At 47.5% G+C, this 27,736-nt stretch overlaps 1 protein-coding gene across 4 annotated transcripts in view; it reads right to left on the reverse strand.

Moving 5' to 3' along the window:
• LOC3291603 (laminin subunit alpha lam-3) overlaps positions 1 to 27,736 on the reverse strand; it is a 77,360-nt gene that overhangs the window by 31,359 nt on the left and 18,265 nt on the right. For 3 of the 4 annotated variants that reach the window (XM_061660357.1, XM_061660356.1, XM_061660359.1), the window contains 8 exons: positions 27,468 to 27,654; positions 27,149 to 27,314; positions 15,013 to 15,378; positions 14,500 to 14,724; positions 12,907 to 14,435; positions 12,729 to 12,839; positions 12,456 to 12,636; positions 12,184 to 12,370 (listed from right to left, as the gene is read on the reverse strand). In XM_061660357.1, the coding sequence (XP_061516341.1) occupies positions 12,184 to 12,370; positions 12,456 to 12,636; positions 12,729 to 12,839; positions 12,907 to 14,435; positions 14,500 to 14,724; positions 15,013 to 15,378; positions 27,149 to 27,314; positions 27,468 to 27,654 (2,952 nt within the window). The remainder of the gene's footprint in view (positions 1 to 12,183; positions 12,371 to 12,455; positions 12,637 to 12,728; positions 12,840 to 12,906; positions 14,436 to 14,499; positions 14,725 to 15,012; positions 15,379 to 27,148; positions 27,315 to 27,467; positions 27,655 to 27,736) is intronic. The other variant, XM_061660358.1, reaches the window with a different exon arrangement.

A 27,736-nucleotide genomic window follows, 5' to 3' on the forward strand; every position in this document is an offset into this window, starting at 1 on the left:
AACGATCGATTCAAGATTCTATTCGAGCGCCATTCCAACCACACCCAGCCTGATACTGTCTTCCGGCTAGGAAGTTTCGCAAGTCCTGCCTGCACGTTCTATTACGGCAGAGGCCGCCAGAGTGTACGATGATTAGCATAGTCAACGGTAGGGCATAGTTCCAACGGGCCCGAAACCGGGCGTTGTCAGCGCGTTGAAGTGTATTTCCCAGCCGTGGTAGGCTGCCTTCAATCAGAATCAGATGCGCGAGATCTCGATGGCGTGCAAGCAAATTTGTTTGCTATTTGCCAAACCCACGGAACCACGGCTTTATTGTGTACACCACCAACCAACACATCCAACCAGCATGCCCGGATCAAACCTAAAAGGTGCGGGATTGAAAACGGAGTCTGCGCGGGAAGTGAGCGCATAAATCATCGCAAAAGTCGTTTATAATGTCGTTTAATGATATGCTCAAAGTAAATATAATAACCACTATCGAACGAAATTCCTGCGGGATAATTTTGCCAGATGCATTTTCCACGTTTTCCACTTCTTTCTTCAAAGGGGGAATGGTGGGTGGAGGGGATGATTTGAGCTCGTTCCCCTCGTGCCCCCGAGAACGGGCAGGTCAACGTAAAGTCAAAGAAGCGGAACTGCACGCGTTACGTTCATTGGGCGAGTTGGGTGATTGGGCTCTCGACGACGACAACAAGGCGTCGTTTGCGTGAAATTGAGTCGTTGATGGGTAAATTATTCAGAAAATATGGTGCGTTTTTAAACGCTAGAAGAAGTCAGAATGGCAGTGCCTAAAACACTGTCAACATGTTTCACAAACTCTGAAGAAATGGAGATCTCTTTAAATTAAGCAGAGAAACATTTCAGCAATAGACTTGTTATTGATCATCCAATATATCTGGAGCAAAGGTCACTGGACAAGTAAGGATTGGAAAAGGCAACAGTCGAGAGTGTTCCTTTTACCAAAGAAGAGAGCAAAATGAGTTCTAACAGGCTAACAAAAAAGGAACCAAGAATGCTAAGTGAGCAGGAAATGTAAACACCGCAAGAAAATGGAGCAAATTATAGCACATTGTTCGTAGAGGGAGAGCCGTAGAGGTACACGTTACTCCACTCCAAGTTGTCACGTTCAGCACCAAAGAGATACCTTTTCGTATCTTGTGCATCTTATCGACAGAAAATTATTTTTTAAAAAGACTGCCCGCTTATCTCCCTATCATTATCGTCATCGGCATCAGCGAATGTCCATCGATCCTGTTCTTGTACTTGGGCTTGTTCGTGTGAGCGTTTTTGTTCCTTCAGAACATTCTTTTTCGTATCCCAAAACGTAACCAGCAGAACAGAAGATCAACGCTGTGCCGTGAGCGGAACTCGTGTTTTTGGACTTTCCTTAGACGTCCGTTGGATTTAGCCCAACCAAGACGCCGAACGATAAGACGAGACCGACCGACCGCCGCTGTCGGCATGCAAATTATGATTGAGAATCGGCGTACGGCGAGGTTATTGATTCTTCTGTTGGAGTTACCTCACAAGACGAGCTGGAACACGGGATCACAGGACGCTTGCCAATAATGACTTTATCCTTTGGACTGGGGGCATGGGCTCGGGGCGCTTGAGAGTTTGTTATTTTATTCTCTGCCCTGCGTTTAGGATGGTGTTTACATAATGCGAAAAATGAATCGCGTGCTGGTAAAGGTAAATTATCAATTTACCAAGAAGAGAATTTGAAATTTTGATGGATTACCTGGCACGCAGATTTCTTTTTCGTTTGTTTTTGTTGGAGCATAAAGCTGCATTCTTGGAGAAATGCTTATAAAAAGTTAAGGTTTGAAGATCAATAAGGATCTTATATATCATTCACTTCAATACGATCATCTCTCAAGTAATTGAAGTGATCAACAAATGTCAGTTGTCATTAACACTCTTTCGATGGACCTCATCAGTTAAGAGCAGACGGCAAATCATTCCAAAGCTTATAATTAGCAGCTTGTTAGTCGGTGCACACATTTCCACCTGATCCTTCGACCACTCCGAGGTGCTAGAAACACTTATTCCTTCGCTCGAAAAACCCGCCTGGAAGATGCGCCAAATCGATGTGCTGCAACGCGCCTCCTCTCAGCAATTAAAGTGCAGTTAGCGACGCTGTTCGGTGCTGTTGTGGCGGCCTCAACTTGATTCGTTTTTGACGCCGCGGTCACACGCCAAAAAGGCGCCCGGGCTTAGCACCCGGGCCCAACACACGAACCGATCGAGCAAACATGCAAACTGGCAATGAGAAGAGGATCAGGAATCGAACCGGTTGGAAAACTGCATTTTGTTTTCATTGCCCGACGCGATAAGCATACCCTTTCGCGTCGTTCGATTGACTGGCAACGCTCCCGGAGCAATATTCTCCTCCGTACTGCCCGCACCGAATCTAGACTAGACTAGAGCGTCACTATTGCGTGACTTTGGGCAGTCACCTCTAGCATCTCGATTGGTCAACGATTTGAAAACGGAACGTGTGCAATCCGGGGCACGATTTTTCATTTGCCATTCACTACACTGCCGCCCCGCAGATGCAGTTGTAAATGGGTTTCCATATCTTATTCGCTTCTAAACCGGGTGACCGGAGGACAGCCCCCAACCGCGGTGTATTGGCATTTCGTGACGCGTTGATTTAGTGCGATACCTAAATCATTTAATTTCCCTCACTTTTACGATCGGCAGAGATGCTTCACCGAATGCGATCAAATCAGTTCCATTAGCGGGAACGCACGCAACGGATTTGTGAGAGGACCTGAACCACATTGGTCATTTAAAAAAAGCTCTATAATTGTGTTGATGCAGTATTATTTATGCATTGAGTGGAGAAATCCGACACAAATAAGCCTTCCCAGTGACAAAGTAGCTATTCTGTACCGGAAATGAGCCAATTGATTTGAATTTATTAATTTTTATTAGCTCATCAAACCAACCCCAGAACGATCGCAAGGAAACGTCAACAGATCTTTACTGCGCTACCCAATCGATGATGATAATTCGATCGCTTTCGGGGTACCTCCCTCCGTGGTGCTACAAGGTGGGCATAATTTTACGATTTGTGTAACCAGTTTGCACCTCAAACCATTCCACCCATCGTTGATTAACGAGCCACTTATGCCACCGTGTGCCGTATCTCGCCCGCGGGAATCGCCGTGCGCTGGCAAATGGATTATTTTCGATCGTTTGCAATAAACTGAACGCAGGGTGGTGGTGGTGTGATGATCTTGCCATTTCTGCAATCGCCGGCCGAGGAAGATTATTAACGCAATTTAACCACGCCACGATGATACTTTTGCCACCTTCACGTAGTTGAGCTGTGGGAAACGATGCACACAGCAATACTATTTGCATTCTGGATTGGTAGGTGCGTTTATCTTATCGTCAAGTACCGCACTTTGTTAGATCGCTTTGATGCGGTGCTGCCGTGGCTGTGTGTTTATAGCTGGCGAATCGGCGAGAGTGTGAATGTTAAGCAGCATCTGGCAGGCAGGTCCAACTCCCACGCAAGCCAACGCAGCTGAATAAATTCCGCCCAGCAAAGAGGCTGCAAATGCCACTGGAAACGAATCGTTTTCGCGCTTGCACGAACTTTCCCAACGCACAAACAGCGTCTTCTAAACGTACTCCAAAAGCGCTCCATTCAGCTGCGATGCTCGGTCGGTGCAAGCCAGGATGCACGGGAGATCATCATCATCTGCAGCAACATTTCTCATCCCTACACCTCCACCGGCTCGTGAAAGGTGTTGATGATGAAACGACTCCTCGATCGCTACAGCAGAGAGAAGGAGAAGATCAAGCTCTCACCTAGAGCAATTCATAAATGTGCATTTAATGCGCACCGTTGTGCAGCGTGTTGGAATGCCCAGCAGATGAGTAGAAGAAGACGGTACAGCGATCCCCTAAACAACGCCATCAGCTGGCTGCAGCGCAAGATGAGCGCAGCGCCGGTGGCAAATATTTACACGCATAACTTATGCTTGCTGGTTGCTGGTTTGCTGCCGTCTGACCGGACTCATTGCGAGCTAGCTGCTTCCGGCGATGGTATGATTGAGCAGATAAGAAGTGCCACTCGAGGTGCCCACGGTTGGTAAATATGTCTCTTTTTATACATGATTCTCCCATGCGGGATCGTTGTAGCCTTTTGTGCTCTGTGGATGTGCCTTTGTGCATCGCTACAGCCCGCAGATGAGCAAGCAAATTAATCACATTTATTTGATGACGAAATAATTTGCCATCGTGTAATGTCCCTCCTTATGATAGCAGTTCTGGAGAGCCAGTGGAAATGTGGAAGGGAAATTTATAGGCTCGATTTGTTAAACGGAGACGTTTTTCGTTGCTTTGTATGGGGTGAAAGTTTGAGAGTCTTTTTCAGCATTAATCCAAGCTATATCATTATTATTTTATCAACTCCGAGAGAAGATCATGCTTTCCCTGCATTTATACCAGACACCTCGATCCAACCGTTCACACCATTCATTTGATCTTCCTTAATCTTAAGCCGAACTCGAAGCGCACTGCCTGCTCCCGAGGCAACCGATCATTAGGCATGTAATTAATGTTTTACCACGGAAAATTAATACCACTCGACAGTGTACAAAGTGCGCACTCGCGGCAGTCGCGTAACCAACTGGCACCGATGCACCGATTGCAACGACACACATTGCGGCCCACACAAACACCGGATCGACCGGACTGCTGCTACTGGAATAGCCGCTCTCGGAGTCTTTTGGTTTTGGCCTCGATTCGGAACGGTAAGACGGTAGATCAGTCACCCGACGTTGAAACCCCCTAAACAGCCCCCAAATCCGTGTGCGGCTCGAGGTTGTAAATCATTTCTCACAGGACATGGTGGGTCCCTCCAGTCCCACACGCACTTCTCTGCCGCTCGCACAGTGCAGAACCGGAATTCAAGCGGTTAATTTGCGATGGCGGAACGCCAAATTCTACCCCAAAACTGTAGAAACACTAGCCCTCAGCGCATAAGGCATAGAATCGTTGCGGCTTGTGTCTGCGCCTTACGCACGCTTCTAGCGCGAGCATTAATTAAAATCCACCGCCGCAGGAATGCCTCCCGCAACAAGACACATAATTAGTGCTGTTTAACACTCCATTGGCTCGGCACTTCGTCCCGACAGTGCCGGGAAGGGATCCGACTGGATCAATTTGTTTCGTCACGTCGTGGGGAAGAATTCGTTCCGAGGAGCTCCCTATCGAATGCGATCTTTGCGCGTGGTGCACAAATCATCACGGTCTGCTTGGGAAAGGCCGCAAAAAATGACCCTTTGGAGGATTTTTTTTTGGGAGGAACGACTTTCTTTCCAAAGGTCAGAAGGTTCTTTTTGGAAAGTACTCTGCCCAAGCTGGTAAGAGATAAATCCGATTACATTATCAGCAGGATCGCGTTCAGCCCACCAGGCCAGTACGTATGTGGCTTGCGAAACGTTAAGCTTTCAATTTACGATCCTCAAACTGATGCGCAAATAAGATTCGTTTAGCGAAAGGTTAAACGGTTTGAGTAACTCTTTGACTTTTTTCCATTCGCAATGCAAGTGACTGGTGCATTGGTTTTTGGGCTGACGTTAAGTAGGATCAAAAGCGTTTTGAAGTGCATTTTCCGCCTCCGGTAAACGATCTTTTCAGTACGATATTTCAAGTATGCAATAAATACTTTTGGAACCAATATTCTAAATGATTTGAGCCTCTTCAAACATCCACACAAAGCTTCGTATTCGTCGTGTATTTTCCAATCCGTTTTCTCCTTTCAACCAGTTTGCTGGCTTACTGACCCAATTATCCAACCCTTTATGGTACAGTCGCCCGGCTCGATTCTAACATGCACCGGTTGTAAAAATGCACCGTTCTCCCTCAACCATAAAGATCAAGTTGATTTTTTCCGTCACGAAAAACGCGTCCCTCCTTACGCTCCGCCCTCCCGACGCTCAGCTGCAAAGTGGAAACAAGTTGCAAATGATTTATCCCACCGCAGCCGTCGCCGTCACCGCCACGCTATTGCAGCTTTGATATCCCGATATTCGGAGTCGTTGATGGTCGGAACACTTTTTATTACCTTTCCCCCAAACCGAAACCGTGACGCGGCGGAACCACGGGGATTCCGGCCTTTCGGATCCGGCCGATCCATGGCAGCATATATCCCCACGCTCTCGGGCAGCCTGTTCCGTGCCGGCTTCGTCGTTGGCGCTCGTCGGGGGAGTAGTGAGTACGACATGGGAGTTGAACGACAACAACAGGTTTATGCGATGATTTATTCCGCACCATAAAGCTCTAGAAATCATGTGAAATGATCACACGGGGTCCACGGGGCTGCTGGGACCGTACCGACGCGATCGCGAGATTCATTCATAAACGTCTAATCAACGATCGGAACCCATCGCTCAAGGGGTCGGTTGGGAGAGGTACTCGGGCCGTTTGGGGGTGCCCATGTGGGGTGAGTTATTGAATGTCTGATCAGAGTTTATTGCACATCATCCATCTGGTGCCAATTCTAAGCAGCAATCATTCGTCATTCGTAGCAAAAAAAATGGCATAGTGTGTTCTAATCCGGTCGGTCGCGATTATGCTGAACATGAGCATGGTGGTATGTAGCGATTTATTAGAGAGACAAGTGCTTAATTAATTTAAATGTTACATTCGAACAGATTAACCACTGAATCCGCCTGGAGCTAAGGCGACTGGCGATTATGATTTGTTTAAAGTGGAATTCTCTGTTTTTACCCCCTTCACAAGACGCCCTCGCGATGCGATCCACCGACCCAGACAAAGATCACTCAAGGTCTCTCTGCCCTGCATATCTCAATCAAAAAAGGGCGCGTAAGGGTGAGATTATTTTTTCAGCACCCTGTAACGGGGCCGTCACTCGCTTTTTTTTACCTTCCATCGCACTTCTCTTCCATCTTTCGCTCTAATCCGAAACCGCCCGTGACGGTCCACCGGGGTAACGGAATAAATCAATTAGTACAACACACGCCACGGCAACCCCCCACCGTAATGGCATCGGTTGTGGAGTGAGGGATGAGAAGGAGAGGGAGGGAGGAAGGGTGAACAAAAACAAAATAACGAAAAAGCCATTTATCTTCGGGTACGATCGCACCGGCCCGATAATACGATGGGCACGATCCTTCAAACTGCACAGGTCACCCGATAGATGGATGAGGGGGGGGGGGATGTTTGGTGGATGGAAAATGCAGTCATAGGGAACGTGCACACCAAGTTCCCTGTTGGAGGATAAATGGAAATAATTCAATCGACTCACGATTTCCATCAAACCAAAAGCACACTCGTCAGGCGGTCCTATTTTTGCTTTACCATGACCACCGAAAACAAAACGAGACATTTCAAGAATTTCCAAGAGCGAACGAGAGAGAAAGAGAGTAGAAGTGCTGGAGAAGGGCTTACACACTCGCTCGAACGACTAGAAATGTTTCTAGCTTTCGTTCGGGCAGGGTAAAGCCTGAAATGGGATGTATCACCCTGTGAGGTTGTTCCACTAATCGATCGACAATCTCTGCTCACGGACGGATTGACATGCTAGTTTCTGCTTCGTGTATGTGTTTGGAATAAGAATTCAGTATTCACCTGCACAGGACTTTGGGTTTTTGATGCAACACCCCACCCACGAACTCGCCCCCGGGTACAGCACGGAGAAAGGGACGCCGTTTGCACGAGCAGGATATAAATAACGCTAAAAGTGCCATAAAACAAACTGTCAGGCGCGATCGCGGAAAATCGCGAAATTATCACCAACGCCACCCTCTGTGGCCCGCTCGGTCGGTGGCACACAGCAGAAAAACAACGCGCAAGTGTGCAAGTGCACTAAACTGCACTATTCATGCCCCACCAGCCTGGGTGTCTTCCCTTTCGCGGTTGCGTTCCACCCGACGCACGGAGTGAACCATGGTGGCTCCAATTTGTCTGATGATGCGATTAATACCATTTCCACCCCTTGGCTGCACAACCTTTTTACACACACACACACATGCACACCGAGTTGGCAGTCAAGATGCAGCAGCCGGTGCTGTTTTGTTGCCGGTTTCTGTTTTGCTGAGAAACCCCCCGGAGGGGGTTAAGAAGGGAACAGGGATGCGCCTCATCCTCTTCTCAATTCCCCCTGTTGCGGTTTTTGTTTTATTGCATTTTAATGTGCAATTTCATAACGGATTCATGCGGCGTTGCAACACCGGGTGACACTAGCGATCGCCGGCGAGGCCGTTGTTGTTGTGTGCGAGCGCGCGCGCGTGCACGCCAGGAATTCTGATTAGCTGCAGTTGCAGGCTCGCAACTTGTTGACAGCAGCCGGGTGAGGGTGCGAGGACAATTGGACGATCGAGGTGAGCCTTCTCTCGCTTGTCTCTCTTTCTCTCTCTTCTTGCACGCACATAAATTACCATTCGGAATTTATCGCTTGCAACAGCCGGAACAGCAAACGGTGTCGTGCACCAGCAGCAGCAGTAAGGTGCAATTGCACTTTTGCTGGTGATGATGATGTTGAATTGCTCCTCCAATAAAAGAGGACTTGGTTGGGGATGCTAGGAGAATGTAGAAAGTGGATTAAATGCCTCTTTGTTGCATTCCGGGCGAGGTTTTGGGTTGGGCATGTAACATGACGTGCTAGCAGCTGAGATTAAGTCGAGCAAAAAGTCTTGAAACAATCATGACTGGCTGAGTCAGCGATGTCGTCATTCAACGTTTTTTTGGCAGAGATTTGTAGCTCTAAAGCAAAATGTTGATGTTCTACTCGATGGCTTTGGAAGTTTGTTTCAACCGAGATCTATAAGTTGAAAGTAAAAAGCGTTTGATGTAGTTTTGCTCCAGATAAATCGGTCAAGATCAGCGAAGCATTGATGCTTTTATAACCTACTTGCTGCACTAAAATAATACCTTTTTTGTGATTATGGTTGCATATTTCACATTTCAAAGAGTGAAGAGTAGCAACACTTTCAAAATATTACTGTAAGTTTATGCAAAAATACAAACATTCACCTTTTACTTGAAGGCAAACATTGCTGTACAAAAACATGCTTGGTTATAACACCGCAGTCGGCTGCAGACCTCACCGATTGAGCTCCAGGGTTGATTTATACACTGTGATACAACTGAGACTAGACCAGTTCAAGTCCGCGGCCGCCTTTCTTCTCAATTCAACTGCCATCAAACCAGCGTAACCGGTGATGAATCGATTGAAAACCATTTGAACGCGTCCAACCGGAACGCCGCCGTCGATGATCGCGATGCACATCTTCAAGTAGTCAACGATCCGCTCCCGGCAGATGTGGGCCATCAAGAGACTTGTGGGGAGAGGATGGTTTTTACCTCCCCATTTCGATTACAACACGCCACTGCCCCGGAGGTGTCGAACCGGGGAAAAGAAAGACCTTTCCCAACTCATGTTCACCCAATTCAAGTTTCTTCTGTGTTAATAAAACTCATCTTTATAACGTCCGATTTGTACTGCAACATTCCGCGCGGGGTTTCTCCGCTGCTTTACATTCAAATTGCCCCAAAATAGAAAGGTTATCATTCGAAACGGAATGAACAAAAAAATGTGTGCTCCCTCGGCTGCGTGTGTCGAAGACCCAGGTCCTCTCGAACGACAAGCTTTTATTAATTTTATTCAATAAAAATTCCGCAAAGTCATTAGTTTCTAATTGATTTATTATTAATTTTCATATCAATAGCACACGGGCGGGAGCGAACGAGTAAGGCATAAATCCGGATCCGCCAGCATAAGACCCAGGGCGTGCCGCCGCCGCGTACGCAGGATGATGATGATAAAGTTGTACATTTTATAAACTTCATCCCCTTCCTTCTGCTTTCCAGCGAGAGTCTTTCTTGGGGCGCGCGCCTCAGTTCAATTAATTGTGGCACAGAGAGAAGAAAACAGAGGAAGAGAAAAGAAAAACAGCCACGTCAGGGCTATTCCCCGTCCAATACGCCGCTCGATTCGATCGATTTTCCCTCACCACGATAAGTGACCGCATCCGGGGACGCACGACCAGTCGGACGACCGGCCGAGTCTAGCTCGGGCCCCTACGTCTACGCAAGCACAAAGTCTACAAAAGCAAATTACTCATCACACGATGATGGCGCGGCTAGGCGCGACCTCCGAACCACCGTCCGCTAGCCCCCCCTTAAATCATCCCTGTTCAAGCACATTGACCACACACGACGGCGAACGGTCGTTGTTGAACGGGAGGTAAATTGCCGCCAAGACTACCGCCAAGGCTTTGTCGATCGGGACAACGTGACGCGGAGTCTGCTTGGATCGCGATTAATTTTCCCAATGAGCCGGCACAGCGCAACAACACAACCTGCCACCGCCTGGCCACCACCACGATTGCGTTATCTGTTGCTTGTTGCAAAGGGTGGGTGGACAAATCAATCGAGAAATGCCGCCCAGCTCGATACTACCGTACACGCACCGCCAATCGGGCCGAAACGGCGAGGCTGACGGTTTGTTTGCGGAAGCAAGGTGTCATGGCTTAAGGCGAGTGCGCGTTTGCTTACCCGGGCCTGTTGAGTCAACCATGAGGGGGGCCTTCTGTGTTGACAAAGCAGCCTACGCAAATTTGGCAACCCTAAAAAGTCAACAGTCCGTCAGCTTTGTGAATTATTTGTCCCAAAAGCGAAGGCAGCGAAGCGCAAGCGGAATTGACGGAGTCGACGACCAGGCAGAAACGGGACGATCGTCCGCGGCTTCTTGATATTTCGATGGATAACGCTGATCTGTTTGCTTTTGCAGCTTATTACAACGATCACACCGACAAAAACCGGTTCCACCGTCATCGTTTCACGTTTCGCACAAAATACATAAACTTCCATCAGCCACCAATCGCCTCAAAACCAAACCCCAAAAAAGTGAAATAAAAATCACGCAAAAAATTGGCGATCGAAGTAAAACTTTTTAATTAACTCGCAACGGCTCGTCGTCGTCGCGTGGTGTTGGACACGCTGGCGCTAAAAAGAGAAGCACGAACCGATCGCTGACGCTGCTGCCGTTGGGACGATGCTGCTTTGCATGCTCCAGCAAAATAATTACCCCATCGATCAATCAGCCAATTTTATGGTTCATGTCTCGCATTCTGCCCGCTGACCGAACGGCGATGCGCGATGTGATGTTTGTTTACTTTGCCCAAGAATGAGGATGAAAGCAGTCCGTGTTTTTGTTGGGCCAGAAAGAAGAAAGAGCATTTTTTCTGCTCTGGAAATGGTTTATGGAGTATTTTCGCACACTTGCATGTTGCACGAACGATCCGGTTGGGAGTGTAGGTTTTAGGGAGGATTCTTATGGAGGGATGCAATCAGCATATTAACGAGAGAGCTGAGAGGAAGCATGTTTGGCATTTGTTAGTTTTTATGGGACCTGCAGATGGTTGTAAAAGTTTGAGTGATCGGTTTTATAGCAATCAAAGCGTTTGACTTATTTATTGCTGTTATTAGCATTAGCGATCTCTGCTCGAACAGCAATGTTTCAGAAGTAAGCTTGTTTTTTATTCCAAAATATGAAACTTATTAATTTGTTATCTTGCCGTGATAAGCCAATGTAATCCAAACGACTGCAGAGATGCTGCAATCATTAATTTACCCCATGGGCAACCGCATCGTCGGTTCAGCGCCATCTACTCCGGTGGTATGGATTTAATAACTTCATAATCAATAAATTGTAATCTACGTAAAAGGTAATAACGATAACAATAAAATTAATCTTGCCGCCGCGACTCGAGCAGGGTCGACTGAAGATCGTGTGGTGGCGCCTCTTGGAATACCGTATGTGAAAGCATTCTACATACGATCAGTGCACGAACCATGCCCTTGCACCAGTTCTCCAGAGAGAGAGAGAGATAGCAAACACACAACGTGATCGTGTCTGTGTGTCTGTCGGGGAAGTGCATTTTCATTTAATCGTTCTATCGCTGATGACTATCGACAGCAAGCCCCAGAATTGAGTCGTTCCACTGATGGATGCCGATGTTTCCCAGCACGATCTCGATTGCTGTTTGAGTTTGCATTCGTTTCGGTGCATGCTACCCACTTCCGTTGAGATCAGGCCACGAAAGCGACGTCAGCTTCATCGAAGCTCTCCATCAATTTGCCGTACTAATTTGTTACGGCTTGCAAGGGAAAAGAAATCAATGTAATGCCACCTACCTTCACATGCACCCGGCTGCTCGTCGGACAGCCCGAAGAACTCTTCCCGGCAGCGATCGCAATGGATGCCCTCCGTGCCGACATTACACTCACACTGCCCACTCACAACGTTGCACACCGTGCTGACCGACCCGTTCACATTGCACGCACAGGCCGGACAGTCTAGATCTAGATTGCCATAGCCCACCTGTGGACCGCCGGAGGAATACAAACACACAAAAACGACCATGGTTAAACCGCTCCACGACAACGATTCTCGGGGCGATACTTACATCACACTCGTCACAGCGTCGGCCACCGTAGCGCGGCTTGCAGATGCACTGGCCCGTCGTCACGTCGCACACGTTCTCGAGCGCGCCCAGCTCGGAGCAGCTGCACGGCTCGCAACCATCATCCGGAACGCCCCAGTAGCCGGTTTTGCAACGCTCGCAGCGCCAACCTTCTGTATTGCCACTGAAGAAATGGAAGAGACAGATGGGGGAAACAAAAACTCGTGAGAAACACTTTCAAGGGCTCAATGACGACGTTCCTCTCATCATACTTACACACATTCGATGCATTCTCCAGTCTGAGCATTGCAAGGCCCTCCATGACAGGGACAAGGCAGACACTGACCACCGATTACCGTAGGCTCACCGTAGTACCCATCGTCACATCTGAAAAATCGTAACTCCAATTACGCTAGATCACACTTCACAGCTTCCTCAACCACCTTCTACTTACAATTCACAGTGATCGCCCGTGTATCCTTCTGGACACTGGGTACAAACGTACTCCGAAGGATCGGAACTCCCGCCACGAGACTGACAGTTGGGCGAAAAGTTATTGCTGGGACTCTCCAGCGGACAGGCACATCGCTTACAATCGTCTGGCCGTCCAAGAGTCGCATTGCCGTAGAATCCGGGCAGACATCGTTCACAGTTTGTGCCGACGGTATTGTGCAAACAGAGACCACACTCGCCCGTCTCGAGATCACAGCTCGCCGCATGCCCATTGCACATCGAGCAGGGAATGCAGCGACCGATTCGTTCGTGCGTGACACTGGTTTCGTAGATGCGCACGTACCCAAAAGCACACTGCTCACAGGAAGTGCCCCGATAACCCTCGGGACATTCGCACAGCTCAATAAACCCGGAACTGCTAGCAGACGAGTCTGTTGTGGAGTGGGATCCGGAAAACAGATCGGCTTGCTCCAATACGCTTTCCACCTGGTCGGTGTGATAGGTTCCACGCAGCAGTACCACTTCCACGTCCGTAAGAACTGCCATAAACTGGGAGCGTGTGACGGGATCACCATGATACTCCGTTCGTCTTAATCTAGTGATGATATCCTTTACCGTTCGCGGCACGTGATACCAGCTGTCCTCCTTCAGCGGTACCGTGATTGTTGCGCCTCCAGTCTCTTCATAGCTCTCCTCTCCATAGGCTATCTTCATGCCATTTCTACCAACCAGTATCAGACTTGGACCGACCGTTGGCTTTCCACTCGTATCACCGCGCACCGTAATCCAATCCATCTTGAACGTTAATTGTGATCCATAACTGCGCAGCAAATTTCCCAGATATCCTTCCGGTGCCTTCCAGTATACAGCCTCCGTTTCGGGCATCTCAAACATACCGAACACCAGGAATCCTGTGTCGTTGTCCTTCGTAGGCACGATATGCTCACTCATGGCCAGATTGGTTACCGTCCAGCCTTTCAGCGTTGTGTAGCTACTATTCTCAACGTGCGCCACCGAACACTTGGTCCCGACTCCAGAGCAGTAACACTTGAGACATCCATCAATGTGATCTTCATCCAGCGCAAAATATCCTTCATCACATCGATCACAGCGCTCTCCGACGACGTGGGCCTTGCAACTGCACCTCTCATCGCATTCACGCCCCGAAAGTGTGCCTCGTGCATCACAATCACACCGAGTGCACCGAACGCCCGAATGTCCTGGCAAGCATTCCGTGCACTGGGCACCAGTAAAACCTTCCAGGCAACGACACTCTCCTCCAATCGGACTACACTCTCCGACCGCTCCGGGAGATGTACAATTGCACGGAAGACATGGTTCTGGATGGATTGGCAGACGATCCATTGGTCGGTAATAGCCCGGAAGACATCTTTCACAGTTGACGCCGGTTGTATGGTGGGTGCAATTCTGACACACTCCTCCTCCACTCATTTTCCCCCGAATGCTCAGGCTAAGGTGTTGCTCATCGACAAGCTTATCGTAGATGCAGGACTTGGCATGACCATGGCACTGAAACAAAAGATCGGGCTGTTAATGTTACGCTCAAAAGGAGACCAAGCAATCGGTTACCTACTTCACACTTCTCGCACTTGTTCGCTGCGACCGGAGTTCCGATGCGGTACGGTCGTTGGTTGTAGAGGGGACAGCATCGATCGCAATTCGCTCCGCAAGTATTATGCACACACTCACACTGCGGTTCGTTGTCGATGTTGTTGTTCATGGTTTTGCACTTCCCGGCATGGCCAGAACAAAAGCATCGTCCACCGATCCGCAATGATCTGATCGTGTAAAAACTTCGCTGTAAGCATAAATAATTGGTTTGTTGATGAGTGTTTATACTCAAACTTCGTTTCAACGAATATCTCCCGTGCTCCTATGAGTATGCAATCCCCTGTACATTGAAAAGAGAAGTTCATAGAAAGAAACATTTCACGCTGCTGAAAGATTTCGTGCACATGAAACATTTCGTTTTAAACCGCTCGTTTCCAATGAAAAGGGAAATAGCGTATTGCCCATGGAAAGCAAAACACCCTTTTCCCTTTATTTCGTTCATTATTATCAACAAACCCCAAATTTATTCACTCACCTGTGCCTCTGCAGATTGCATACGCAGCAGCCTTATCCGTACATATCGCGCTAGGGTGAAATTTTGCAGCTCAGGCGAAGTGATCATTTCACTCGGACGCCCGCTGATGATGGAAAGATTGATCTCCCCATTTTCCAACGGTTCCAGCGAGGAAAACTGTGTCGAACAGATCACCTCGGTGTCGCTCTTGAAGATGTAGTTCGCGGTGTACGCGGGCAGCCCGAACCGCTCCCGGCACTCGGTGTCGTCGGCCGCAAAGTACTGCCACGCATCGTACGCCCGCCCGTCCATCGATTTTTCCAGCACCCAGGCGGCGGGCAGGGGCGAAATGGCGGCACGCATCGTGAAAAACACTATCTGATACAGCTGGAAAGGATAGAAGCGAGCACAGAACGGAACAATATAAATGCCTGAAATGCGTTTGTATCAGCGTGTACAGCGTTCACCTGAAACTATTTAACCACACGTGTGCCTGCGAAAGTCAATGCGAAAGGATTTTGCAGAAATGCATTCCAATTATCCCATTCATGCGAATGGGGGAGGTCGGGCGAATTCAATGCGCAATAAAAATGTACTGTAAAACAGCAATTGGCAGGCCGGATTGCACGTTCGCCAACCGCATCGCATCGCCGACGTGTTGCAACATTGGAAAAGTATTTTAATTTGGTATGGGAAGAGACTTGCGGGCGGTCGTCTGTTGCAATTTTGCCCGGGAGCTTGCGAGGAATTCGTGTGCAATCGCATGATGGGAAAATGTAACATAACACTAACATGTTCCCCGAATAGCTTCTCTTTCGTTAATGAGCAAATAAATGATGTTTTAAAAGAGCATTTATAACAAAAATTAAGATTCATTAAGATCGACAATACCAATTGATTATCGATACCCCAATCATTCCATTTTGGAGAACATCCTCGCCTAAACTGTCAGAAGTACATGATTTGTACGAGTGGCATCATGTTCAATTACTCTCCCAATCATTTCTTGCAACAAAAGCTTTGCTCCAGCTATGGTAATCACTGCCCAAACAGGCTGCCAGCCGATCGGAAACACTTAATTGGCTCACAAATAACACCCACGACACTTTTCCTACTTAGGTGCGCTTCGAATCCTCCGCAAACCGTCGCGTACCGCATTCGCATTCGCGGTGGTCCACCGATCGATCCCCACAAAACCCACAGTGCACGGGGTGAAACCTACAAATTTGCTCGTTCTGCTCCCCTCACGACGCTGCGGGGAAATTCGTCTCGGGCATCGCAGTGCACCAGCGGTTCCATTTTTGGTGCACGGGCACATGGTCATTATTGTAAAACAAAATCAAACCAGCCCGGTTTGGAGTCGCGACGCCATCGGCTCGCGAAGTGCTCTGGAGATCTGGAGCAGTATCGAAACAAGGGGACAACCACTATTCCACCCAGAGCTAGCTAAGCAGACCGGCTCGAGATGGTGGGCACGATATTGCCTAGCAGAAGAAAACTTCGCCTATTGCCTCTGTGGTAGAGAAATGTGCTCCGCGGGGTTGGGGTGGCCTTTATTTCGAAAATAATTAGCTCAATCATAATGCTGAGCCTCCGGTGGGGCGCCCTGAGGAAACCCGGCGCTGTACTGAGCAATCGCTCAAAGGCAAAGGACACTAAAGGGGGAACAAACAAGTCAGAGCGTTTTTCATCCTATCTAGCAGACCTGTCCCTCGAGAGAGCGCTCAGGATCGCAATCTGTAGCGCACTCAGCATAGACACACACACACTCGCAGAAACACAATCACACACGCTCCAATGGAACGGATGCTGATGCACAAAAGTCGTGACATTCTCGCAAGCAAACAATTATTTTCTAGCCCTTTTATGGTCACAATTTAAAGGAGAAAAGTTCACGTACGAATAATGCGCGGCTGGAAATCGTCAACGAAGGCAGCCACAGCAGCAGCAGCAGCAGCTTGGAGCTTAAGCTGGAGCAAATCGGGCACGATACTCGGACACAGCTCCAGACATGCCCATTTATGTTATGAGTTTGCCGCGACGAATCAATGTTGAGGGCGCGCGCTGTGTGCTGGTCTTGTTCCGAATGGCACACACCACAAACCATTCCCGATCCATTCCGTCGTCAATATCCTCCAACGGTGAACGGTGAACGTTTCGTTGAAGGGTTCGTGTTCCTGTGTTTCCGAGTCCTCGTTGTCAAGAATTATGTGTAAATCAAGCGAGCCAAGCGGTGCGACAAACACGCTGCAGAGCGCAACATGTGAGGGAATGGAAAGGCCTTAGAACATACCAGCCACATTACTCAGCACAGCAATGTGACGAACAGCATGTCCGGACGATGTACACCCGCGGCTAGCAGTGTTTGTGTCCGCGCGAAAAAGGATGTTCGATGCCTAATGGGGGACGGCTGGGCTGGGGGTTTTGTTTGACGTCTTATGGCACATTCCACTGGGGAACGTGCAAACATGCGAATGTCATAACCAAAATCAGACTAAAAAATTCTATCATGAAGTCTAAAGAGCAGACTACGAACACCGCACACCGGCGGCAAAAGTAGCGGGGTATGCCATCTACCAACTCTGATATATGACGAAAAATTGCACTCGTCGCCGCTAAATTAATGAGTAGCATCAATCCCATCAATCTTCCTCATCAGCGAGCCAATCAATCGGGCCGTAGCTAAATCGAGCACGGATCGAACACATTTTCCTAGAAGCCGCAGATCTCATCTCTCTTATCCCTGCAAACGATCGAGCGGGCAAGAGGAGTTCCGGTCCGAAGTGTTTGCCCTTTGAGTGGCCGAGTGTGCAGTCGACGCGCCTTGTCCAGCGCGAAGCTCTATCAAAAGACTTCAACCAGCGGGGCGGTGACGAACCTCGATAATCTTAACGAGTTTCCTACCGCATTACATTTCACCTCGATGAAGATGTTTTCTTCCTTTTCTTTACTATTTTTTTACTGGAGCTCTGGTGGGGACAATCCCCAGCCGAAGGTAAAGAAATCCGCTCAAAAAGTAGGTCACAAACGCGACACAATTGAAACGCAATGACAGAAGCTTACGACCCCAAACAATCGGAAGACTCCTGTCTACGCCCCAGCGGCCAAAGGGGCCAAAGTGTAAATGGTCCTGATTGATGCTCAAAATGGGCATCCCTTTGCGTAAACACCCAGTGGAAGCGATTTAAAATTGTTAGCCGTTGCCGTCTGCTGCCCATCCCCAACGGGCAGACTAATGGCCATTCATCAAATGTTAATCTTTTAACAAACGATACTTTAAACACTGTTGAAATGGCTTTGCAGTGAGGTGGTGTTTTTTTTTATTCCTCTTCACTCCCTTTGCTACCTAATCGAGCTACAAAGCGTAGCACAATGCAGCCGAGTTTGCGGATGTTGCCCTAAGAAAAGCTTTCAAATTTCAAGAGCTTTTGCCTTCTTTCTTCTCTGTTGCTGTCTGTAGACCCAACCGCTTGCAGCTTGAACAAATTTGACGAAACAATAAACATGAGCAGAGTTGCGTTTGGAGCTTTTTTTGTTGTTGTCAAAAATTGCCGCCATTTATGGGTGTTTTGATGAAAAGTTCAAACACTTTTTTCGGAAAGGAACCGAAAACAGTTAAACAATCAAGAAACGAGCCATAGTGCATGGGCACCAGCAACATCGATCGCACCAAATTATTCTGGATGCAATTGGATGAGGATGACTCAGTACGGGTGTTGTCCCAACGAACCCCCAGCGCTGCTTGTTTGAACGAATTCATTCAACAACTGCACTAACCGTTAAAATCAACAAAACATTACGATCCCTCCGAGGTATGTAGAACAGTGTCTGGGCATGGACATTCCAACGCAGACAATTCAAGCGCCACATGCCAGACGTTGGCATTGATACCCACAGTTTTAGCGGTTTTAGTTGTGCGTGTGTGTGTGTGTGTGTGTGTGTTTGAGGGAGCATAGTTTTCAAACAATCAAATATTGACAAACATTTGGGAAAGAATGTGGGTAAAAATCTTTCAAAAATCGATACCTGAATCCACTCTTACTAAAGAAACCGTACTAAATTCAGTATTGTACATGGTCAGAATTGATTGAGTTGTTGCATTGTGACCCTAACCTTATTTTGAAACAGAAAACGAGAAGTCATTATGACTGTTTATTTTCATTGGAAAGTATTTACTCGAGGGTTATGCAAACAATATCTAGAAATTGGTGTTCTAAAACTGCATCATTTTAAGCTCCCAACGCCGCCCGGAAGGCTCAGAAGCTCTCCAATAGCTCACTCATGATTGAACAGGGTTGCCGAATAATTGTGGTCATTATTATTCAAATTCAAAGACACTCTTTTTCCACTGCAACAAGGGTCGGTTTTGGAAGCGGTCAGTGTTATTACCCGGTCGCTTCAAACGAGTTTCCATTCGGGTGTCTCTAACGGTTGTGCTATCGCCTTCTAATGCAGCGTCGTAGCATGCGTGCCATCACCATGACCACACAGAGCTGCAGAAATATAAATATCATCTCTCCAAACATTTCCCCATTCGAGAGGAGCAATATTAATAACCACAATAAGCGTAATGGCATTCGAAGAGCCTATACCAGCCCGGGCCAGCACAACACAACACGGCAGGAAGAACGTCAAGGAAGGCCACCCTTTTGCATGCCGGATCCGCTCTGAATGCACCTGAAACCCTCGGCACAGGGTGAGATAGAAGCATCTCTTTCTTGTGCCACCACCCCGAAGGTGGTCCCCGTGCGCTTGAATGGCGCTGATCGACTATGTAAATAAATACGCCCGGGAGAGAAAATGAACTCACACCACAGCAAGACACTTCTGCTTACGTTGGCAAGTGCCATGGTCGGTTTTTTTCTCTCTCTTCCATTTCGTTCCGTGTACCTTTCATCTACTTTGTCCGAGACAGCCCCACCTATCGGTTGGGTTACATTCGAATATGTGTATCCATCTCAAAACTACAACAGCACAGTTGCACAGTGCACACAGTTTTGATTTAATTCAATTGCCACTCGTTTTGCATGCTCCCGGCGGGTGTGATCGTGCGAACGGGCAAAGTGTTCGATTGGTATACACGCTGGACATTAGTGACGTCCAGCGGCGTTCACTAATGAGCCGGTTTTGTACGTGCCGGCATGGTATCCCAACTCCACCAAGCCCATGATTAGCGGGCCAAGTTGCGAATTATTTCAACACGTTTTATCGCAGCTTAACCGATGCATCCATCGGCGTACGAACGGTGTTCGAGTGTGGTGTGGGTTCGCTTTCCAATCGGTGGCACCGAGAGTCGTGTATCAGGGATAGATATTAAGATGTTGGGAGCGTTAAAGCGTTGTAAATCGATTATTGCCGTCAGCTTAGTGTCCTGCAGCAGGTGTGTATGTTGAATGTTGCACGTTTTGATAGTGATTGGCTTTCGATTGGAGCAAATTTTTATGCACGAGTCGAACATGCACTTTTGGATTATGCAAGTGAAATGGTAGATTGACTTCAGATTAAGGGTATTGAAAGAGGATAAGGCTTTAATACAAGTCGTAAAGTAAATCCACTAATGTAATAAAAACCATAATTGAAGGCTCTGTTGGTTAATCAGCTAATGCTCATATATTTAACTAATTTTACAATCATCATAAATATTGGAGACCTTTACTTAATGTTTTCTATGACATATTGATGCACAATCGATACTAATCAGCTCAAAATACCAAAAACCCACGCTAAGGAAAACCACCGTGAAAGATCGCCTCTTTCTCTACCCACTAAAAAACGTTCGATCGGATCCGATCAAGATCGGTCTGTACGATAAGATGAAAAATGTTCGACACGATCCTCGATGGCCCCGTTGCCTAAACCCATCCGACCATGGAAAATAAGCAAAGGAAAAGCTTGCTGAATGTGGTATTAATTAATGACAAAAAGGATGTGGTAAAACATATACCCCAAACCCGTGATGACAATCGGTCGAGAAGGGAGAAATGGGACATGCTGCCGGAGGGCAAAAACACAACGACAACGATCAGCAAGAACCGGCAGCGCTTGTAGCAACCAGCTGTTCCAATGTTCATCGATTATTTACCGTCGCTGTCGAAGCTCGAGCTACCTCCCAGGTATTGTCGTGATTAATGTAACTGCCAGCTAGCAGGGGGAGCGATTGGTGTTCAGCAAGCCAAAGGCGTCGACACGATCGTTTGGGTTGGTTTTCTGCACAGTTTCAAAAAGGGACAGTTTGTTCAATACTGCTGAGCACTTGTTATGATTCATGATTAATGAAGATCTCCTGTGGTAATAGTTTTAACAACATTATCGCTTGTGCAATCGGTGCTCTGCTCAATGGTTGAGATAATTTCTCAAAAGCAGCCAAAGTGATGGAACGATAATTCAATTAATGTTTACCTTTACCCACCCTTGGGCGTCGAAACCAGTACGAGCAACACGAACAGCACAAAAAAAAGGTTAAAAGCTTTCTGAGTTCCGAATGCGTCCGATAATTCCGTCAATTGCCGTGCAACTTGAGCCCATCATTTCGTTCCGGCGTCGCCAACCAACCGTGCGATCATGTGGAGACATTATGCGGTAATATCTTAATTTGGCCCGGTTCGCCTTCAGCAGCAGCGCAACGAAATAAAAAACAAAACCAACCTACAATCAAGGCTCATAAAATACGATTTAGTTAAGTGAGTGCTTCCAGTGAGCATCACCCGTTCGCGTACGGATTCATTTAATCGAAAACTGTCGTTCGGTTGCCCCGGCTGCCGGTTGGCTTGGGGTCGTAATTTGACTCTTAAAAGCTGCACCCCATTGGGACTGTGCCCCGCATACGCAGTCGATTCTCCCACATAATATCGGCGGGAGTTGACCTTTTTCCGGCGAATTGCTTCGAGAGGTTCCAAATTGTAGTATCAAATTTGGCGTACGCGTGTCTGGGGTAATTTGCATTTTATTCCAAGACAACAAGAGACACGTCGAAGGTGATTGTTTTTGATTCAAAATTAACTTTGGTTGAGGAGGAATTAATAGCAAAAGGAAAGGAAGTAGCTCATGCTTGCAGAGAGTCATTATTTAAACAAAACACAAACAAACACTTCACCATAAGGCAGGGCTTGTGCATCGCTTACCCAGCTCTACCGCATCTTGATTAAAATAAACATGGACAAAAACATTCTTAACAGTCGCTTTGACGGTTAAAAAATGGTTGTAGAGTTGTACAAATAATTTCTTCAACATATCCTTGCCGTTCTTGCCGCTGGAGTGCATTTCTCGGGCACAGTTGGAGGTAGAGAGGAAGCAGCAGAGCAAATTGTTGTTCCCGTTCCTAGCCTCCAGCTCACACATGAAGAACAAGCTGTGATGGCGATCATGTTTCAAGCGCACCGAAATCGAACTACCGCATCGTTCTGCGGTTCTGCCAGCGTGTCGGTTCATAAACCAGAAGTGTGTTTACAAACTACTCGGTGAGGGAAAGACAAATAAAACCGCTACGAGACTACCAAAGCATCTTTGCGGATTTAAAAGCTTTATGGGCGAGATTCTTGTGTGATGCTGAGATGCTTTTACATTATTTTTCTTGAAAAACGTCTCAAAAAAGCAAGCTGTCCGTACTTTGTATCCTACTCTTCCTTGGTGGTCCCTGAAGTGCGTTTTTTTCTGACATGATATATTCATTTCATCTCCAAGCATCGGTGGAGAGACACCTTTTTCTCACTATTGTTTACTAGGTCAGTGATAGTGAAACTAACCAAAAGCTAATCGGTCGAAGTATACCAAAGGGAGCGTTCCAAACAAAACTGTCTCTCTGTAATGGAAATGACTGCCTAAGGGTTACTACTTACAAGTTGTCAGACTGTGCTAAGCTTTCAGCTGTAGCCCTTCAGCTCCATTGCAACGGAATGGTATAAAAGCGTAGCGAACGCAAACAAAAAATGCCAAACCTACTTCACTAAAGTGACTCCGAAACAGCTGCAGGCCTAGATTAGCTACCGGAAACATGCAACCTTCACCCTTCCAAGCGAGTGAAGGGCCCTAAAGGGGTTGAGTTTTTGTGTCCCATGAATTTAGCCCCATTTTTTCGAGTCGCTATAAGCTGAGGGATTGCTCCGTAGGCGAGATTTTCCCCTCGATAGAAAGTGTGACGCAACAGTGATGGGTTTTATAGTGATATTTGATAGTTTTGGGTCGATAGTCGATGAAATTATCAGATCAAATGGATATATTTATAGCATTAAGAAAAACGTATCACATGTTAGCAGGAAAACACACACATACGGAATATATTACAACCAAATAGCCAACCGCTCCATGTTTGTGCAATGAAGAAATTATGACAATTCCATTCTTATGCATTTCTGTCACGCAATTCCACCTCAATTAGGCTCACAAAAGTACTTTCCAAATTCCAATCACCCAGCCCACAAATGCAGGTGTCCCTGGTAGGCATTCAGCCGGCGAGAACGACAGTTAACGACAACCTCCTCTCGTTTAGATATCAACATGCAATCCCATCGGAACCCCTTTCACAAGCTCACCAAGACGCATGCGCAATCAAATTGGATCGTTTTTTGTTTGTTGGTGTCCAGCACGCTTTAAAACCGTACCGAACGTGTCCTGCACGTTGGTCAACGGCATTGCTTCCCGTTTTGGCTGATGTGCTGGCTTGAGCTAACAGATCACGAGAAATAAAAGAGAGCGAGAAAAAAAGGCAACAAGAAAGGAGGTTTACTGTTTTTTTACTTCCTCCCTTTGGTACTTCCACCCACGATCCCTTGCCCGAAAAAAAGGGAACAAACAGGAACATCACACACACGCACACACACAAGTCGGACGATTCGCACTCATTAAAACATTCTTTTTCCCTTTCCCGGACCTACGACAAGCTAAATATGGCAAGCGTGCCATATAAAAAAGGGTAAACTGATTGGGGAGCGGTGAATGTGCTCGGAAAAACTCGGTTGGGGATGGGAAGTCTTGGTTGTTTGGTGGCGGTTTTCCGAGCAATTGCTTTCGGGAGCGGGCCGACCCGCCGAGACAGGCGTCAGGTCTAAGTCCGGCGGGTCCAGTCAGCCATCCAACCACCGCATGCCCATATCCTAGCACACCGAAAACAGGTTGATAGCATTGTGTCCACTTCCAATTACTGCGCTTTTGCAGTTATTCTCCCGTGTTCGTGTTTGGTGGGCCCGGGAGGTGTTTTGATTCGATCTACATCGGCACCGCCCGGGACCCTGGGTTGGTTTGCCGAAAACGGAATTCTTGACCGCTCCGGGGTACACCTAAACGGAGCATCTTAGAACGTGGTTGATCTTCTCCCGGCCCCGGTGCTATGATCGGATCAGTCCGTCCGTCAGTGCGATAACAGGCGGACAATGAATATTGTACGTGCTGTGTGCTCTTGTTACGATCGCAATTGATCGGTACCGGTGCGGCGTTTTGAAGTCGTTTCCCGGCCGGACCAGCCCGGCCTTAAATGGATGGACGATGAAAGGGCCCAGAGCCATAAAGTGACTGTAGAACGGTTTTCTATGCGGCATGGGCTGAATTTATTAGCAGTTTTCTTTGAAAATCTTACACAAAACTGTATGTTCTCACACTGTTGCTTTACTTTTCAAAGACCTACAAACGACTTCAAAGGCTAATGAGGGATTTGACACATGAACTGCAATCGCGTCCTTTTAAACTGCATCGTTTCCTGCCTATAAAGGTTATATTGAACACCAATTCTCACAACGTTAAACCAAACCCTTCGCCGGCTCTTGCCTCATCGCTGCCGCAATCGATCTTTTTATACTTCTTTTTTTGACTAATGAAATTACACTCAACCCAAGCAGTCACTCGCACATAAATAAAACATCCTACCGACCGTCGATCGCATTTCCAATCGAAACGACGGTTTCCTCTTCCCGATCGATAATGCAGTTCAGATTTGGAAATGTGTGTCCGATCTGCGGCACTTTTTGGAGTGAGCCCAATGCTCAAAACCTTTCCAACCAGGGCAAAAAGGTTCGACGATCGATAAGCACAACGATCGAGGGGGCACTGCAGGACACAATCTTGGGCTTGGACCGGGAAGAGCAAATTTAAAAGCACTTTACACGAGCAATCTCCAAAAAGCCCTTCCATTTTGGCGGGAGATTAATTGCACACCCATTTTTCAGCTGCCTAACGACCCGGAAAGTGGACCCGAAAAGCCGGAGCTGCATGAGAGTGCATTGCGAGGCACATCTGTGGCTTTGTGTTTTGTGTGGCTTTCGGGATGAGCTTGGCTTGCCCGATGTGTACCTGTGCATTCCGGTGCGAAGATGCCGGGATACGAATATGGAGTGCCGCTCATAAATAAGTACAGCATCGATAATGAGAGTGAAGGGCTCGATGCCTTTTTGGAGTTGTACACATGTGTGCGTGTGCGTGTGAGGGAGAGGCACTTTCGTGCGATCAAACGTGAGTTGGGAATTAATTTAATTATCAACGCTCGGGACAGTTCCTCGGGGAACACCTCCGAAGACTGGTTAATGATTGCTACCAGAGTTTGTGCTTTTGCATACCAAGTAAGGATGTGTTAAAACATCGATCGTAGAATGGATCGGAAGATTGTAAACGAATTTAAATTGTGTGATAAAAATGTATCTTGAAAGCGAGCCGAAAGGAAGCATTAAAAAAGAATTGAGCAAATGTTACCGAAACAGCAACAGTTTTCTTTCTACGCCCAAGCTTTTGTATTCTTGAAGATCTTCCAATATAGCTGTAGCTACATCAAATACAAAAATATGAAAAAGCAATGTCGATACTAGGCATCTTTCTCCCCTAAAAAAATCAAATTAAAATTCCTGTCTCAACCGATAATAAAACGATGTCCCATTCCAATGGCACACAACGTCTATTATTTCTGACATGTGACACTGTGGCTCTGACAGTTGCGTTGACAGGAGTCCCCCTAAAGCTGTCACAGTCCATCACAGGCAAAGGCCCGTGTAATTCCGTGTGATAAAGCCCGCATTACCCACACCGAATATCTTCGACACTAATTTGATGACGGCAGTTGATGTGCGCCTGACGGAACGGATAATCCCCAAGGCATTCGCTACCACACAGTTAGCGACCACAGTTAAGCCCTCGCACTGCTGCTACCCAGGAGTCATAATTTGTATTCAAATCAAATCGACACCTTCGCTAGGAGGTTCCCGGTCTCCCGGTCTTCCCTCACGCACGTTGTTGGTGTGTCTACACTGCACTGGAGAAGTCGTCCCGCCTGAGCCGACATCACACCAGACTCGTGCGCGTGATGCTGCACGATCAGAAGATGCGTATGGAAGAGCGGCCGGAGCCGGTAGATGTGTGTGATTTCAAAACATGTAGACCAGATCTCGCTTCAAACGGATGCATTTGGACACAGACAGAACGAGACAGGGCGATGTAGAGACGGGAAAGGAAGTTGCGGTGGTTAGCATAAACAGATCGATCTGTGTGCCGCACAGCGGTGTTGGGAGAGATTAGAAACAGATGCACGATACTGTGGAGCCATCTGAAAATGCACCGCAGCTCTAAGCTGAACACGGCAGACACGTCTCAACATTCGTTCTGCGACAAGTTCTTGGAAGGTGATGCTCAGCATCTCAGATGGAGATACGATTGGCTAAGAGGGTATGGAGCGAAGAACGACTCCTTCGAGCACTGATGGAAAGCGATAGAAGTATCCAACAAGATAAACAATGCTTGATGTATGCATGTGAGGTGTAACAAAATGTGTTGGAGTGAAGGGTTTGAAAATTTTCCAAAACATCCCAACCTAACCTTGACACAAACATCTTTAAATTCTTCTTTCAAACTCTTACAACGCAACAGGCACATTTTCCCCTAGTCTTTCGCCTCTAATTAACCTTCGATCGCTCTTCGTACCTCAATCTGTCAAACTAATACTAACCAATTTGACACTTTCCATCGGGCAACAAAGGTTAACCAACAACTACAAACGTTCTGCCACGTAATGGCAACTACTCTTCCTTCGTCTGCTCAGCCCCAACTGCCCCGCTCTGGACCACATCAAAGCGAATCCCGAACCTGCCGAATCGTGATCGTTTCCGTGGAACATTTGTGCGCATCTTCGCACGGAATGTTCGCAACACCACGGCCACAAATCCAGCCAAAGCCAGCGTACACTTACCTGTCCGAGATCGAGATTGATCGTCACGCGATCATTTTTAGCGCCTTTCTGCAACGTCGGGCTCTGCCACCAGCTGTTCGTCCCGTCGACAATGTTCGTGATCGGATGCCGCTTCTCCGGGTCGGGATTGTTGGCATCGCAGATGCCGCACTGGGAACCGCGCGAACTGCTTGGAGAATGTTTGAGAAGAAGCACGGCCAGAAACATACCGAAATTAATAATTTAAACATAACATCCCATAACACAGCATTCCCCAACTGAGGTGCCGGCGAAGCGCAAATTCTAGCATTGTGAGCCTGTTAAGGTGAGGTATTCTTACCGTCCAGCGCCCTCCGCCAGTCGGCAGTACTCCTCGCGGCCCGTCTGGCCACAGGTCGCGTTCACGGAGATTGTCGCCCGGAGGGCTACATTAAAAAATGATGGCCATAAACCGGACGCCTTCGGTAGCTGCTGCTCGTAGTCTGTGGTCGCGGACGACACCGTCAGGCCGGAAAGTAATTTTAGCTCTGCAAAGATACGAAACAAACAGAATGCACGGTGTAAGAAGCGGCACGAAACACCTCGCACAGTTTTTGGAAACTGAGAATA

This window comes from Anopheles gambiae, chromosome 3 (assembly GCF_943734735.2).
Source record: "Anopheles gambiae chromosome 3, idAnoGambNW_F1_1, whole genome shotgun sequence".
Lineage (NCBI taxonomy): Eukaryota > Metazoa > Arthropoda > Insecta > Diptera > Culicidae > Anopheles > Anopheles gambiae.